Raw genomic sequence first — 17,687 nt, 5'->3', positions numbered from 1 at the left:
TACAAATAGTTTCCTTTTAAGCTAAAAAGTTTAAGACAATCCGGGCATCGCCCTGGCACAAAACAAGTATATAAATAAAGTAGACATTTTTCAGGAGCATTCAGTTCGCTACATAAGCAAAGGCATTATTTCGACCAATTAAAAATTATATTTGTATTATTTTAGAATTAAAAAATTCACTCGACACCTAAGTAAAAGTGACAAATGAGATTTTAGAGTATTAATTTGCCACTTAGGTAAAAACAACGAATAGTGATTAATTAAGATTTAAATTACATAAAAAAAAACTAATTATTATCTTTTTTTAAGAACTAGAAATTATCTTGAGCTATTAAATTTAAGTTAATTAAAAAAACTAAAAAATTTATTTACAAGATTCAAATTTTTTATCGCAAATATCTTTAATCTCACACTAGAAAGTGTTATAAAGATTAGATATTAATAATGTACTAATCAAGACAAATAAAACTAAATCTCATACGATTATGTTTGTTCTTATATATAGAGAAATTTAGAAGATTTCCTCTAATTTTTAATAGTCAAGCGATTCTAATTGGGATAACATTTTAAACAGACGGAGTATTTTAAAAACGCGTGAGCAAAGGGCTTATTTCAATCAATAACAAATAGATTTGTAATTTACTTTTGAATTAAAAATTAAAGTGCAAGATCCATGACCCGACTACTTAGCCTCTGTAGTCGCCACACAAACAAAATTAACAAATTTGAGATTTTAAATTCAAATGCCAAGTAAAATAAATAAAATAACAAAAGATAGGTTTCGTGTTAAAAAAAAGTTATCATATGATATTAGAAATTTTATCCAAATATCCAGAGATTTATAAATACTCTGTATACAAAATATAAAATTGAATATAAGGATTAAAATTTAATTAAGAATTAAAATATAGCAAAATAACGAATGTAATATTAAATTTCTTAAATCATAAAAAATAATTGTTTATTCATAAAGAAAAAAATAATTTACAACTTTGAATAATTGTACAATACTCGAATGAGACTATAAATTAAAATTTATCAAATATTTTTTTTAAAAAAAATATGTTTCAAGATTCACAATAAAAATGATTTTTTTTGACGGAAAAAAAAAATCATTTTTATTGTGAATCTTGAAAAATGATTTTGAACATAAGTAACTATTGTGATTTTTAAAAATCATAGCGATCCACACATCATAATAACTAAAATCGTGCATCGCACGGGCTTACATCTAGTTACAACTATTTTAAAAAAATTTGCAAATTGTAGCACAAAGAACAAAAAAAATTGTAAATTGCAACTCAATTCATTTTTTTTCATTGATTTATGTACCAAAAATTGTTCCGTTAAGATTTTAGGGGACATTGTAGCCCTAAAGGATCCAAATTGAGCTCTAAGGCGGCAAAAAATAACATAAATGACTTATTTACATATAAAATATGTATCGATTTATGTGCAATTATTTTTTTCCATGAAAACGAGGCACCTGCGTTAATTTTTCCCCATTTCTAAGCTCAATTTGGACCCTAAAGGTCTAAAATGATCCCTAAAATCTTAGTGAGATATTTTTTGGCATGCTAATCGATGAAAAAATTGAATTGGATTGCAATTAACAATTTATTAGTACTTTTGAACTACAATTTGCAAAATACATACTTTAAATAACTGCAATTGATTGGCAAATTTTCCGCATATCCCACACGGATTTGTTTTGGATACCTTTTTAAAACTAGGGTGACTACCGAACGCATACCTTTTTAAAACTAGTGTGACTAACCGCGCTACGCGTACGTCATAACTAGCCACGTCAAGGAAATTTTTTCAATTTAGCGTTATTTTATAACTTTAATTGTTAGTAGCGTTAATGAGGGATAATATGTAACACAAAAATAGTTAGGGGTATAAATGTCCATAAACTATTCTTAATATTTCAAAAAAAAAAAAAAAAAAAAAAAAAATTAATAGTTAACATTAATGAGGGAAAATATGTAAATGTACATTTTAGGGACATAGATCGTCTCACATTATTCATAAAAGTGTAGTCATACTATAAAAAGGGTAGATATGTAAATGAATATTTTTAGGGGCATAATCGTTTCAACACTATTCATAAGAGGTTACTCATACTTTTAAAAAGGTATGGAAGCATCATATAAACTAATTGGAGTTTGTACTTAATTATAAGTAAGGCCTTGTTTGGCAAATGACTTTTTGATTAGCTTTTGGCTTATTTATATTTGGCAAAAGTCAAGATGAAAAAGCTGCTATGAGTAGCTTTTTTGTTGGCTTTTGGCTTATTGGCCCACAAATTATCTAATAAACAGCCAACAGCTTAACTTACCAAACACTTCTATAAACAGTCATTTTAAATAGCCAATTTCAAAAGCCATGGCAAATAATTGGAATGTTAAGTATCACTGTCTTGTGCCCTGACTACAAGACCGCTTTTATATATTAATGATATAATATGTTGAAAGGTGTTTCGAAGGATGGTTATTTACAAAATTTACTTAATCATATACTTCCTCCATTTTTATTTAGTTGACACCTTTCTCTTTTCACGCTTGCCAATGCATTATTTGGATGATTAATATCTCTAATTCTCAACATTGTAAAATTATAAAAAGTGAATATTAATAAAATATACATTGAGACGATTTAAACAAGATCCCACTTGACAATATTTTGTCGTAGATATAAATCACAAATGGTGGTCAAAGTGTAATTTGTGAATAATATAAAAGTCAAATGATGTCAACTAAAAAAAACAGAGATAGTATACATTAAAGGTTAGTTTATTTAATTTTATCTATTATTCAGGCATGGAGAAAGTACAAATAATCTTAAATTTCTTTTACCGTACTCCACAACAGTTAATATTTTTTTTTACCGTTGCACAACATTTTTGTCATTTACTCCACACCCTCATTCTCCAACCGTTTCTCTTCACTCCACACTAGTCACTTGTTCTTCTCACTACAGACTACACTCCTTGTTCTCACTCTCTTACACTCCCACACTTCTTCACTTCTCCCTCACTTTCTCACCACATTAATGGCGAACAACCCTCCCTTCTACCACCACCTCTTCCACTCCACCCTTTTCCTCCTCCTCTTCACAACCCTCCACCACACCACCGCCACCACCCACCCTGACACACACCCTTTACTCTCCTTCAAATCCTCTGCCGACGTCTCCAACTCCCTCCCCTGGAACACCACGGCCACCCCGTGCTCATGGCACGGCGTCTCCTGCCTCCAAAACCGCGTCTCTAAGCTCGTCCTTGAAGACCTCAACCTCAACGGCACCTTCCCAACCTCCTTACTTTCACTTACCCATCTTCGTGTCCTCTCTCTAAAGCACAACCACTTCTCCGGCGAACTCCCACCGGATTTCTCCCCTCTCTCCAACCTCAAACTCCTGTTTCTGTCATACAACAACTTTTCCGGCGACTTCCCTGTTTCCGTCACCTCCATCTTCCGCCTCTACCGCCTTGATCTTTCCCATAACACCTTCTCCGGTGTAATCCCGCAAAATGTCAATCGTTTGACTCATCTGTTGACCCTTCGGTTAGAGGGGAATGCGTTTTCCGGCGGAATTATCGGGTTGAATCTCCCCCACATTCAGGATTTCAACGTTTCTGTGAACAAATTAGGTGGTCAAATACCCAAATCTCTCTCTACTTTCCCAGATTCTGCGTTTTCCGGGAACAAAGCTCTTTGTGGACTGCCATTGTTGAGCTGCAAGGAGGTTTCTAACGACCCAACAAAACCCGGAAACGACGCCGTTCCACCACCAGTGGGACCCACCACCGCCGTCGTCTCATCCTCTCCGGTGTCCACCGTGCCGTCGAGAGATTACCCGGTGAAAAATCCGGGTCATAATCACGGGAGATTGAGTTTATGGGCTATTATTGCGATAATTGTCGGAGATATTTTGGTGTTAGCAGCAATTAGTTTACTCCTGTACTGTTACTTCTGGAGGAGTAATAAGAACAAGAATTCAGGGGTAGTTTCGGGAGGGGAGAAAATTGTGTACTCTGCGAGTCCATACCCGAGTGGACTTGCCGGGTTGGACCGGCCGGGTCGAATGGTGTTCTTCGAAGGAGGAAAGAGTTTTGAGTTAGAAGACTTGTTACGAGCATCGGCGGAGATGTTGGGGAAAGGGGTGTTTGGGACGGCGTATAAGGCTGTTTTGGATGACGGAAGTGTGGTGGCAGTAAAGAGGTTGAAAGAGGCTCAGGTTGTTGGGAAGAAAGAGTTTGAGCAACAAATGGAGGTTTTAGGGAGGTTGAGGCATCCTAATTTGGTTAGTTTGAAGGCTTATTACTTTGCTAGGGATGAGAAGTTGTTGGTGTTTGATTTCTTGCCTAATGGTAGCTTGTTCTGGCTTCTTCATGGTAATTATTTTCTCTCTTTTCTCCTTCATTTGATTAATTATTTTTTGTTTTAATTAACAGCATTTTAGTTTTTGAAGTTATTCTAGTTGATTTGTGTCACATACTTGAATTACATATATTAGATACTTTACTTGTATGTTTAGGAATCGATTTTTTGTTTTAATTAACAGCATTTTAGTTTTTTGAAGTAATTTAAGTTGATTTGTGTCACATAATCGCATTACAAATATTAGATACTTTACTTGTATGTTTAGGAATCGACTCGCATGACTTGTCCTATAACTAAGTTGTAACTGAAATTAGATGACTTGATTTTGATCCGATTTTCATAGGTAATCTTAGATGATTATTGAGATATGGGGCTAAAAATCTTAAAATAAATCGGTCAATATATTTCTTTGCCTGAAACCAAGTTGTTTCGATATTAGATGACTCGATTTTGGCCCGACTAGCCGGTTGTTAAAACACCAGGTTAACAAGAGTCGATCAATTGGTTAGCCCCCGTTTTTTTGTTTGTTTGTTTTTGCTGGGTTTTAGTTAGTTGAATCATTAAATGTTATATAGTAGTAGGAGTAGGTTCTAACGTATTACTTCACTAGTGAGAGTAATGATAAGCTAGAGAATAGCATAAAAAATGAGGTAGTACATATAAAATGGGATGTACCATGTATGTACTATACCAATCAGGCAAATCAAGAAATTAATTTTGGCAATATTAGAAGATGAAGGTATTAAGGAATTAGCTGGAAGAGTGTAAGATGAAATATTGCACCCTTAAATGGAAGCAAGTAGGTGGTAATTGAATTCAAGATAATTAATTAGCATAACCGCTAATAATTAATATTGAGTTAATTAAGAGATTATGAATGGCCATTTATTGGCCAGCTTGGAAGTAGCGTCATGGCAGAATATGCATGTGATGTGTGTTAATGTCCAACTTTATTCTAAAATTCTATACCAAGTTAAGGTCTTGTATTTTTGGTTTTAAGTATGAATGTATGATATACTTTTTGTAATGTAGCTAATATAAGATATTCAGCAGGGTCAAGTTTATAGTACTCTATAGGAAAAAAAACAATTTGGAGGTCAATTCCATTGGTGTGTATGTATAAATTTTATTGGATTCCTAGACACAAAAGGTCCAAAGTAGACACATGTATGTTTTATTGTTTATACTGATATTGAATTCCTTCTTCTGGATTTATTAATATTCTTATTAAATCATAAACATAATACAGAGGTAGTTTGGTCTAATAATTTTTTTGCCACTGTTTGACTTTGGTAATATTTATACACGGAGTACTAATTTTTATCATAATATTTAAGTCATAATAAGAACAATTATGTGAAATGCTATTGAAATAGCCTAGATGGATTTTTTAAGAAAATATAAAATCTTTATAGTTTTACTAATCATTAATTAATGGTCAAAGTTTTGTGTTAGGCATATGTGGAAGTCAAACTTTTGTAAATAAAAAACTTGTAGTTCAATATCAAGGGTATTCTGGTAGTTTTGTTGGATAGCTGAGGGTGTTATTGGATGAACTCCTATGCACTTTGTGTCTTTTTCAAATTAGACCTAAACATATGTACATTGGCATACACATAATTCAGTTTGGATCATATAGTTAGACTTTGATTTGCTTCGGGTTTATTAAATTCAATTTAAATTTATACGGGTTATTGAGTTTTATATATTCATATGAGTCGGTTTTGCCTGGTCTACCTAGCTAATAAAATAATCACTATGAGTACTTAATTTGGGGGGACGGGGATTAAAGAAAGGAGAGTGCATGTGGGCCAAGAAAGAAAAACAGTTCTGTTATTGTACTGTAGTAGTAGTTCTCCTTTTAACGTGAGAAGCAGAATTTTGTACAAAGTGAAAATGAATTCTACCCCTCACATAAACATCATTGCTCCATTTTGGGGAAAGGGGAAGATACTAAGATAATGATGTGGGAGCGTTTATGTGATACTCGCACGACCGTGTTTACATACCTTTTAAACTCTCAAAATCAGAATTATAGGAGTGCGTTTATCTTCATTTCTTCATAAAGTACCTAATAATATTGCCTTTTGTTCTTTTCATGGCTTAATTATGTTATTTTTAACTCAAAAGAACCCCACCCCAGAAAATATGCTAATATTTCTAAAACTAATTATGTGCTCCACTTACAACTCACAAGCTCACGGTTCAAGCACACCCATTGTGGACCCCTCTCTTGGTGTTGGTCTTCACAGTTCAAGGTGTTGCTTCTCTTTGTTTTCTTATATTCTTCATATTATTTGGGGGAGAAATGGAGAATTAGATTAAGTGACTAACAATATTGTCCTACTCGGTTAATCGGTTATTTTGTTTTCTTACATTCTCCCATGGTTGAATGTCAAGGTCCAATATGAGTATTTGAAAGGAATTAACCAAAAATCTCTTTTTTTATTATAGAAGTATCATATCATTGACCACGTGCAACAGTTAGAAATCTGTTCTTTATTGCCGTACTGTTATATCAATATTTTGGAGTAAGGCTCAACTAACAAAATTTTCTAGCAAAAGGTGGCAATTTTCAGTTTTTCACTAATACCCTTTACTTTGTTTTGAAAAAGTAAAGGGTAGTCTGTGTAACTAAACCCCCTTTTTGCTAGCAAAAATTTGCTGTTTAGAGTCTATTTTATATATCGTGGTAAGATCGGAGCAAATTATTAGTTAAAATATTTACAAATAATTAAACGGGCACTCCAATTTGATTTTAGTGTTTGTTCCCATTCCATAATTTGATGTCTTTTCCAGCTCGAGGCATATGATCTTGATCTGCTAAACTGTTTGTCTTTGTATCATGTGACCATCTCTACATATGCCTGCGTAAAATTTTGATCTATATAATGACTAGTTTCTACTTTCTAGTATTATATTGGATTTGATAGTCTTGAAGTTTGGGGACATGGAAATTTGAATCACTTGTTTAATGATTAATTTAAACATATGATTACTCTCAATAACTCAACAACATGCATTTGTAAAGTAAAACTTCTCGACCGAGTAGTTATAAACTTATAATTAGAATACTTGTTACTATTACTGTTAGATTTTCTCAGGAAATAAAAACCACATTTTTTTTATGTGGCAGGAAACAGAGGACCTGGACGAACCCCATTAGACTGGACAACGAGATTAAAGATAGCTGCAGGAGCAGCGAGAGGAGTTGCATTCATCCATAACTCATGCAAAACCCTCAAGCTGATCCATGGTGATATCAAATCGACAAATATCCTCATTGATAAAACTGGCGATGCTTGTGTGTCTGACTTTGGTCTCTCAAGCTTTGCCCCTAATTCAACCACCAATGCAAGATCAAATGGCTACCGTGCTCCTGAATCACTTGATGGTCGCAGGCTCAACCAAAAGGCTGACGTCTACTCTTTTGGAGTTTTGCTGCTTGAGCTTCTAACAGGTATTTGGAATAATGATAATATCATTATGCAAGTAGTTTATGTGAAGCTAGGGATTATGTCTGCTTGCCACTAAAAATGACAAATATGACGTATAAATTACAAAAAGATATCATGAAAGAAGGTAACGATGCTCATGAAGTCATGGTCCATATACATATCTGGCTGCAATCATTTACTTATTGCTGCACTCTCTAAAATGCTGTTACTCTGACTGGTTGATCGGCCTTTCTATAACCATGGTAGGCATGTATATACAGGTTGCAACATGTCATTTAGATGAGCCAAGTATCAAAAACTTGCTCTTGAGATATAGTGTTGATAAACTTAGACAGCATTATGTTACACTAATCACATTTTGTGTTTTTGGCTTACAGGAAAGTATCCATCAATAGTAGAGGGAAGTGGACCTTATGGCACTGTAGGAGTTGGTGGGGTGGTGGATCTTCCGAGATGGGTGCAGTCAGTAGTAAGGGAAGAATGGACTGCTGAGGTTTTCGATTTAGAGTTAATGAGGTACAAGGACATTGAGGAGGAGATGGTGGGCTTATTGCAGATTGCCATGGCCTGTACCACTGCATCTCCTGACCATCGGCCTAGAATGGGACAAGTAGTCAAAATGATCGAGGAGATACGTGGTGTTGAAGTATCACCATCACACGATAACTTTGACTCTGATTCACCTTCTATCTCTGAGGATACAGGGGGCGTTAGCCAATGAATCAATGATGATGCAAAACAAGTTGCACGCTGTGAATCTTCAAAGCCACTATATAAACTCTCGACTCTTGAGTGATGTAAATTAGGTTTAACCAGTTAAAATGTCGGTTTCATTTCCATTTGTTTCTAGGTAATATTATTTATATTGTAGATGTTTTGCTTGAAGCAAAAAGTGGAAATTTGCTCTTAGAAATCTGCGACGTACAAAATAGAGCTCGAAGTTTCTTTTGCATAACTAGAATTTAGTATTAACATATTGTTACTCGCATCTACATCATTGTAGAAAAAACAAATGAGACGAACATAAAGAAATATGGATGCAGTATATATCTACTTACAAAAAATTAGAAATTGTCAACCAGTAAGAGTTTTGTTTTTTTTCAATTTTTTGTGAGCAAGAAATCTAGCAATAATACATGTCTAAAAGCCCATAATTAGGGGTGCCAACTTTAGTAGCCTATTTAACGTTTTAGGCATGAATTTTCTTGCGAACAAGATGCAAATGTTGGTTTTCTTCCCATTATATTGACAAGTCTTCCAATTCCTCAACTTCTTCAAAAACTCCCCTGTAATATGAATTCTGTCATACTTAGCAGGGTGACATCCACCCTTGGACCAATTAACCCAAGTTATGCTTCGATTCGAGTTTCTTCGTCCAGCATTCATGTTCATCCAAGTAGGCAAGTAATGCTCATCGGCATAGCATGCAGACTTAAGGCATGCTCCCTTGAATGACAAGAAGTAACGTTGATCAGACATGACCTTGATGGCTAACTCGCGGTCCATCTCAAACCACTGAGACCCTTTTCGCCAGTCTTGGACCGTGATGTTTGGACCAAGACGGTGCTTGTACCGGCCCCTTGCTGCTGGACCACTTTTGTCATAGGCTTGGACGTAACTTTGAGTGGAATTTATAAGGTAAGAATAGATAGTTGAAAAGTTGAAGAGAGGGATGCAAGTTTCTGAGAGAAGAACAAATCTTTGGTTTGAAACATCTTGTAGAGCGTTTGCTAGTAAGCGCAATTCTGCCTCAATCATGTTGAACTTTCCCCATTCTACTTTCTGCGTAAAATGTAATTGAGTTTAGGACAAACCATAATAACATAAAATCATAATATATAGAAATAACAATTGGGGGCTTAGAGCAAGCCCTTATTTATCTCAGCTCCTTAATTAATAAACAGAAAATAGGAACTAGGCGATTTTGTAATTAAATAAAAAAATTTACTCCGTACTACAAAAATTTCTTTTTAACTACAAGCGTAAAAAATAAAATATAAAGAAAATTAATTTACAAAACAACAAAAGTGGTGCTTCTCATAATATAGTCTTTATTTTAACAATGGTGGTGCTTCTCATAATTTCGGTCTTTATTTTAATTGGGACTCCCTCATTTGGATATCGAACAAATAAAAATTACCTAGTATAAAGACATTTTCATAACAAAACAAATAAGTACCTAAAACAAGCAAGAAGCCCATAGCTCTATAGAGTTGGGCTTCGGTTATGTTGTGAGGCCTATGAGGGCTATGACCCCGATTCGAGGCTCATATCCCCACTCTCCCGTGGGTAATGCCCCCTTGATATTCATGTGATAGGAAATCAAGGTATATCAAGGTTAGAGCTTTTCTTCCGATTTCAAAAGATTCTGGGATCGGTTCTCACCCTCTATCTATTATAACTCCTAATCATTCTTAAGTGTATGGCGTCTCAATTTGGCAATCCATACAAATGGTGTTTACTGTAATTTTCGCTAGAAAAATACTACTCCGTATATAATATATAGTAGTATGTGTCACCAAATTTGAAAAATAAAATATATAATCAATGCATGAATGAAGGGTAGAATTTGTGGTCAATAATGAAAAAGTACAAGTGTAATTTTCTTTTAATTCTTGACTCGACACATACACCCGTTCACAATTTACGTGACCAATACGGATAAAATTCTCACAAGATGTTATTATCGCTGATGTTAGCATGGGGGAATAGGGGATGTTACACCATCTCATTTAAAGCTTAGTGTGATTGTTCTTGTCAAATTTAATCATGAAATAATTGGGAGTGGACTTTTCAAATAGATTATCTTGCTACTGTAGTAATTTTGTTTTTAGTTAAAATTAACTAGATACTCTATATTTCTATTAGTCTTAATTACTCTAATTAGTGTAAACTAAGTAACCAATCAAAATGGTGTACAACGTTTATTTAGGTGTTTTTTTCCACCTTAGAGGCTAGGAAAAATTCCTACATACCTTGAATTTGATTTTAATATGTCATCAATGAAGATATACAAAATTTTTTAGACGTGGCAAAAGTTGACATAATGTGATCTAGTAAAAAAAAAAAAAGTTATTGTCGAGGGTTTATGATCTATATAATCAAATGGGTCAGCAGTTCTGCATGATATGGAACACTTAAAAAGTATATCAATGTCAAATGTTTTCAATTTATATATTTGATTACACAGGATTAAACTTATGAGGTTAGTATTGAGGTTTCTTAACACGATACATATGCCAGTTCTAGATTTATGAAGCAATTAAAATGAGTAAATTATTTAACATAAGAGGAAAGGAACTCAAAGTACGTTTTAAAGTTACTAAAAAATCAGTTTAATTTTGCTTATAAGAATCATAAGATAATTAAATTAAGCTAATTGAGGAAAGCTAATTACTCCATTAAAAGGGGTGGAAAAAGTACTGGAGTATTGACGATGAGTGCCAAACTGCCAATTGCCAAACATATTTGGTCAATCTTCATCCAACAATTTTCAACGCATTTATTGGAAGGCACCTTCGTTTTTATTACAGTACATGTTTAACTTGTGTATCAATAACTAGCTACATCATTTACAATCCTCTATTATTGACAATTTACGTGGTTATTTCGGAAATTTATTTATTTTGAAACGAACAGCATATATTCTTTTTGTTTACTTATTGACTTGTAAAAAGTTGTACGAGCAATTATCTTAGACCAAAGTTGATATTTTAAAACAAATCGTACATATTTTCTTTGTTTACTTAACAATGAAAAATTAGTTTTACGATTAAAATTATATGAATTCCCAAAGTTGGATATAATAGAAATAAAAATTGATGACAAACTTATATTGACTAAATTAAATTCCTAACATACTAAACCATGAAATAGTTTTAACTAGTTATAAGTTGGTAAGTTGTGGTAGGCAAAATAGTTTTAATTAGTGCAAAGAACATTTCAAAAAAGACTTGTCATTGAAGCATAAATAACACGTAAGAACAACATTTTGTAATTTTTTTTTTAAAGAAAAAAAACATAAAAACAAGTTACTACTTACTAGTTATACTTTGTGGTAAATTAAATCAATTGAAATTTTGAGTTAAATTTTAAATTCAAAATCTTTAAAAATAGAGTGATATGGAACAAACTCTTATCATCTAATCAATCAACCCAATAAGAATAAAGTTAAAAAAAAAAAAAAAAAAAAAAAAAAAAAAACATCATCAACACATAAAAAAAAGGACAACAAATGGAACAAACGTACCTTGCTAGGAATCATGCGGCCACGAAACACCCCAGAATTCAATTCAGCTGAAGATTTGTAAGAAGGATCAGAATGAACATAAATTGTATAAAATCCTTCATGTCCTTTAAACAATTTTTCCCAAAGAGGTGCCAAAGGAAGTGATCCTTTAATCAAAAACATAAAAGCAATCTTAGGCACCCCAAAATTTTCAATTCTTGTAACCTTTGATGCTTTCCTCATCAACTCTTCATCGCTCGAAGACTCGTGCAAAGGGTATGATTCGATTGCGTGGTTGTACTCGTACGAGTAGTTTTTTGATGCACTTGGTGATAAAGGGGTGTTAAGGGCATGGAGTTTTTGTGGTGTTTGTATAGTAATAATGTTTATGTTATGGAGGGAGAATCTATGTGAGTAGTATGCTAGGGTGAATATAAAAGTTATGGTAAAAGCGAGTAATACGACCGAAAAACAACATAATTTGAGGTGATTTAGATGAGCATAAACGAGTTTTACTAGTAAAAATGATCTATTGTTCTGTTTTTGATCATTCATGATTATGAATGAAACAGAGGAAAAAGTTATAGGATTATATGAAGGTTTTTGAAGGGACTAGAAAAAGGTTTCTTCTAATAATATACCATTAATTAAGATAATTAAGGAAAGATTAATAATCATTCATATGTTTTTAATTATTAGAAGGAAAAGCAGGTATGAAGAGGGTTTAAAGATGAAGAATTTTGTCTAATTGGGAAAGGTATCTAGATATAAAGATTTATGTCATAAAGAAAGGTCTTATATAATACAGTATCCTAAATTCCTAATTGTTTGTCTGTGGACCACTGTTGTTGACTCCTAAATTACAAATAATAGACTAGTTCAACATTAAAAATATGTAGTATTATTAACGTTTGACCCCCAACAATTGAATCCGTAAGTACATAGTATTTCTAAATTCTTACTCCCACCGGCTAATAATATAGCGTTTATTTTGTTTATAGGGTTAAACTTTGAAAAAAAAATAATTAATGATGTTTAGTAAGCTTTTGATAAATGAGTATATTAGACCAATTAGTCATATTGGTATAAAAGGTAGCACCCTTGTGACATATTGGTATAAAAGTTATCACCGGCGATAGATTGGTATAAAACTTAGCCACCGGCGACATATTGATATAAAAGTTCACATGTGATGACATATTGGTATAAAAGTTTGCAAGTGATGATATTTAACCCTTTTTTTGTTGTTAGAATAATAAGTGTATATTGTACAAATGATTATTCTTATTAATATAGGTCAAATCTATTGTTTTTCTTTACTTTTTTTTTTTTTTGACTTCAAATATTTATTGTAAATTTCTTGGACACTATTAAAAGGCAAAAAAAACGAAGAAAAAAAAGGAAAAAAGGGAGAAAATTTGAAAATATAGAGAAATATCCAAGATTATTCATAAATATTAATCAAGAAAAGTTACAAGATCAAGATTTGATTAAATATTTTCAAGATTACATAGAACTTTTTTTCCCCAATATTCAATTTTATATAAATATATTTGCTCCCAACTTCTTAAATATTACGATTTATTACATGTCAATTTTAACTTTTGAAGCATTAAATCATAAGAATTTCTCTTTTCATTCATTTTTTGAGATTTTTGTTTGAACTCACAATTTTTTTTTAATTATTATTTGTTGATAATCTTGGTTGCATGAGCATGGAGGAGAGAATTATTTGGCATAAAATGAGAATTAGCGGCAACAAAAAATTAAAATTTGAAAAAAAAAATCCATTGAAAAAAAGGGTGAAATGTCACAACTTGTTAATTTGTATACCAATTTGTCAATATTTGTTAGATTTTATACCAATTTGTCATCAGTGCTAACTTTTATACCAATGTGTCATGAAGGTGCTAATTTTTATACTAAGGTGGGAAATTATAAAAAGAGTAAATAATGACACGAGAATTTGAGAAATTTTGGGGTATTTTATAAGAAAATAATTAAGATAAAAAGGGTTTATTATAGTAAATGTAAAATTAAAAAAATATTTAAAAATTAAAAAAGAATAGACACAATAATTTCCCCAATTTCTTTTTATTTGCAACACTTGACTTTTATAATTACCATGCATTACTTCAATTATTAATATTTTTTATTATCAATAAATGAAAACTATAAAAATTTGATATTATGAAGGTATAAATTGAGTCATTAGATTTTATCAAGTTTTCATATAATTATATTTCTCTTGAAATATAAATTAATAACGATATGGAGTAATCAAATTAGAGTGTGTCAAAGTGTTTCAAGACTTGCAAGTAAAACCAAAAGGAAGAAGTATATAGTAAGGTCATCTTTGTTAATGAATAATTCAGAAAGGCAAATATTGCAAGATTCGTTAAATAACATAGGCATACGAAAAAACAAGATTAAGTGAACTATGTGTTGATTTGTACAATAGCCAATAGGATAACATAGTTGTGCTTATGACAATAACATACCAACTTTATGACAATGCCACAATGGTGAGCTCAGTTGGGTAGTACTATTGATCGTCAAGGGAATAAGAATAACATTACAAGTTGCTGGTCAAGTTTTTATTCATTCATTGGGCGTTGGTAAATGGAATAACATTATTACAAGTTGTTGGCTCAAGTTTTTATTCTTTCCACATTTTTTGGTTGATAAATGAAAGTATTATTACTTATTACTTATGTGAGAGTGAGAGATAGCTCAGTTGATTGTATCATCACCTTTTCTTGTGGCCTTATATAAAAAAAATAAAAAATAAAAAAAATAAAAAACTTATTTGTCTCTAAATAAAACTTAATTAATTTTAATTTTTTTCCTTAAGAGAAGAATTGTAACGAGAATAATAAAATGGAGATTTTTCTGTGTGGCTAGCCACATCGTTTGGCCAGGGTTACTCTGTTACTCCTGAAAGAGTAACTCCTCAAATAACCCCTAATTGAGTAACCTTTGACCAAAACCCTCAAGTAACCTCTGACCGAGTAACTCGAGTAACTTTTAACCGAATAACTCGAGTGGCCTCTGATCGAGTAAACCCTCAAGTAACCCCTAACCGAGTAAACCCTTAGGTAACCCCCGACCGAGTAATTGGAGTAACCCCTGATTGAGTAAACCCTCAAGTAACCCTTATCCAAGTAACCCTTCGAGTAACCCTAACCAAGTAACCCCTAACCAAGTAAACCCTGACCGAACCCCTCAAGTAACCCATCTGACCGAAAAAACTCGAGTAACCCTTGACCGGAGAATTCAAGTAACCCCTGCCAATGGTCAGCCACATATAATAATTTGCCTAACAAAATTAATTTAGATAAGCTAGTTAGTCGATTCCCTATATTCTTTCTCCTCTCTCCTTTTTCTTAAACCTAGCCTTCATTGTTGAATTTTGGAGAAATTTTTATCGGTGAAAAGCCCCATTCGTTGTTTCTTGTGAGCTTTGTTTGTTTTTTGGTTTACATTAATTTTCCTCTTTTAGGAAGAACTCCCTAAAAAGAGTGGGTTAGTATTTCTTCCACTCTAGAAGGATATATCACCTTCGAAAGACATAGTTAGTTACAACGAAAAGCTAAATAAATTACTTCTTCACCAACCCACAACATTATGCGTTGTTCTTAGTTGGTCCCTACTTACTTTCCAAATTGTGCACATATCTAACAATCCTCCTTCCTTCAATAATTCCTCAGTGGTCCATAGTAATCTCACTTCCTTTTGATTGGGGTGTCGCAAAAGTTGAATAAGAGCTACAGAATCTGTAAAAATTGTAATATGTTGATAGCCTTTCAATCGTGCCCATTAAATAGCTTATAAGCAAGCTATCATTTTCGCATGTAAAGCCGAAAGTGTCGTACCAAACTCTCCTCCTCCATCCAAAAAGTTTACGGCATTAAGAGAGTAAACCCATCCAAAACCTGCATGTCCCGTATCTTTTTTCCAAGATCTACCAATCATAATAACCACCTCTATATCCCTTTCTAAAGAAGCGCTAGGAAGATCCACTCTACTTCCAATGTTGTTCCTGCTAAAACTTGGTGGCTGTTCCCCATTACTATCCAAATTGGGTGAGAGACCAGTTGCTCTTACACCTGGCTTAAGGAAAGACTCAAGACTATTCATTGTAAGATCAAAATGTATGAAGTAGTCCGCCAGATAACCACCTTCATTTCTAAAAACTCTTCCATTCCTTGTTAACCAAAGGCTCCACAAAACTCCCATAAAGATATGTAATCTTGTACTTTATTTCCAATCCTCGCTATAAAAAAGCAGAATATATTACTGAATCTAGTGTCTCAAAGGAGTAGATTCATTAATTTCAGAGCTAATATGCAAAGGGCAATTATGCCAAGCTTACCTAGCAAAAGAGTAAAACCTAAAAAGGTGTTGCAGATCCTCTTCCACCATACCACACGAGTCACAAGTCCCTTCCAATTCCACCCCTCATTTAAGCAAGTTGGACTTAACAACCAACCCATTCATAACCAGTTTCCATAAAAACAAACTCTATTTCGGGGTAATATTTAGTCTCCAAATGATGAGATTGAAGAAAGAGTATTCATGAGCAGTTACCTGTTTCGCAGAAAAATCACGCATTAGAAAGGCATATCCAGTTTTAATAGTATAATTGTCTGAAGGATGATAGTTCCAAAAAAGAAAATCCTTCTCATCAGTTGCTGGCAATTCCATTGCCAGTACTCTCTTACCAATGTCCCACTCAAACTGGTCTCTTACTATAGCAGCATTCCACTGTCTTGGGTTATCCAGGATGAGATCTCTCACTCTGCCGGAACCAACTCCACGGAGGAGAAGGTCAGACTTTAGCTCAGGTAAAGTACCTTGTACCCACTTCATATTAGCAATTTTAACTCTCTCTCCATTACCCATCTTCCAGGAGTATCCTTAGACTAGTTTATCCCCTACGGATCGAAGCCCCCCTTCTCCCACACGATATATTACCAGTGATCCCAGGCATTGGTCCCCCAGTGCAAATTGAGCAAGTATGATTTGGCTCCAAAGCACGAGCCACTAACAACTGTGGGTTGCAGTGCATTCTAACCACTTGTTTAGATAAAAAAAGCCTCATTTAAGCAAGCCATGGACCTAATACCAAGACCTCCCATACCCTTCGGGAGCTGTAAAATGTCTCTCTTCACCAAGTGCATATACCCTTATCCCCTTAATTCGCCCATAAGATTGGAAACATGTGACCAGAGAGTCAATCCTATTAGTAATAGAAACAGGCACTAGAAGCATTTCATAACATGTGAAGAAATACTTATCAGCGCGGTATTGATCAACACTAATTTTGCGGTTAAGAAAAATTTATAGCTTTCCAAGACATAATCCTCCTGGAAGCCTAATCAATTAAAAACTGGAAGGCCTCCCTCTTCCTGCAGAAAAATCAATAGGCCCCCAAGGTGGTTCTCTAGAAGAGGAACCTGGTCAATATGAAGAATATTTTTATAATCCTCAATTTTAGCTTTCTGGGTAAGCTTGCTAAATTTAACAAAGGACTTGTCCAAGTTCAGCTGCTGTACCGAAACATCACCAAACCTATTCAGGATCTCTACCACGTCCCTGCAAGATTCTTTG

General features: G+C 33.5%; 2 protein-coding genes across 2 annotated transcripts; one reads left to right on the top strand and one right to left on the bottom strand.

The window, feature by feature from the left end:
* The first annotated feature begins 3,019 nt into the window (after window positions 1–3,019).
* Window positions 3,020–8,765, top strand: LOC145563736 (putative leucine-rich repeat receptor-like protein kinase At1g68400). Its single transcript, XM_081624167.1, has 3 exons — window positions 3,020–4,399; window positions 7,525–7,848; window positions 8,224–8,765. The coding sequence occupies exons 1-3, from the start codon at window positions 3,055–3,057 to the stop codon at window positions 8,565–8,567; spliced, it is 2,013 nt and encodes a 670-aa protein (XP_081480293.1). The 5' UTR covers window positions 3,020–3,054; the 3' UTR covers window positions 8,568–8,765.
* A 163-nt stretch (window positions 8,766–8,928) lies between these two features.
* LOC145563735 (glycosyltransferase BC10-like) lies at window positions 8,929–12,817 on the bottom strand. Its single transcript, XM_081624165.1, has 2 exons — window positions 12,096–12,817; window positions 8,929–9,628 (listed from the first exon to the last, which is right to left on the bottom strand). Exons 1-2 carry the CDS (start codon window positions 12,627–12,629, stop codon window positions 8,987–8,989), a joined length of 1,176 nt encoding a protein of 391 aa, XP_081480291.1. The 5' UTR covers window positions 12,630–12,817; the 3' UTR covers window positions 8,929–8,986.
* Window positions 12,818–17,687: the final 4,870 nt, after the last annotated feature.

The sequence above is a fragment of the Chenopodium album genome, chromosome 10 (assembly GCF_948465745.1).
Source record: "Chenopodium album chromosome 10, dcCheAlbu1.1, whole genome shotgun sequence".
Lineage (NCBI taxonomy): Eukaryota > Viridiplantae > Streptophyta > Magnoliopsida > Caryophyllales > Amaranthaceae > Chenopodium > Chenopodium album.
The sequence above is the reverse complement of the archived record's forward strand: the minus strand, read 5'-3'. Positions and strand labels throughout refer to the sequence as shown.

Excerpts from the sequence above, each read along its gene's own strand:
- LOC145563736 (XM_081624167.1), top strand. The coding sequence starts at position 3,055 with ATGGCGAACAACCCTCCCTTCTACCACCACCTCTTCCACTCCACCCTT. Across the intron at positions 4,400-7,524 it reads CTTGTTCTGGCTTCTTCATG|GAAACAGAGGACCTGGACGA; the intron begins GTAATTATTTTC and ends TTTATGTGGCAG. Across the intron at positions 7,849-8,223 it reads GCTGCTTGAGCTTCTAACAG|GAAAGTATCCATCAATAGTA; the intron begins GTATTTGGAATA and ends TTTGGCTTACAG.
- LOC145563735 (XM_081624165.1), bottom strand. The coding sequence starts at position 12,629 with ATGAATGATCAAAAACAGAACAATAGATCATTTTTACTAGTAAAACTC. Across the intron at positions 9,629-12,095 it reads GCCGCATGATTCCTAGCAAG|AAAGTAGAATGGGGAAAGTT; the intron begins GTACGTTTGTTC and ends CATTTTACGCAG.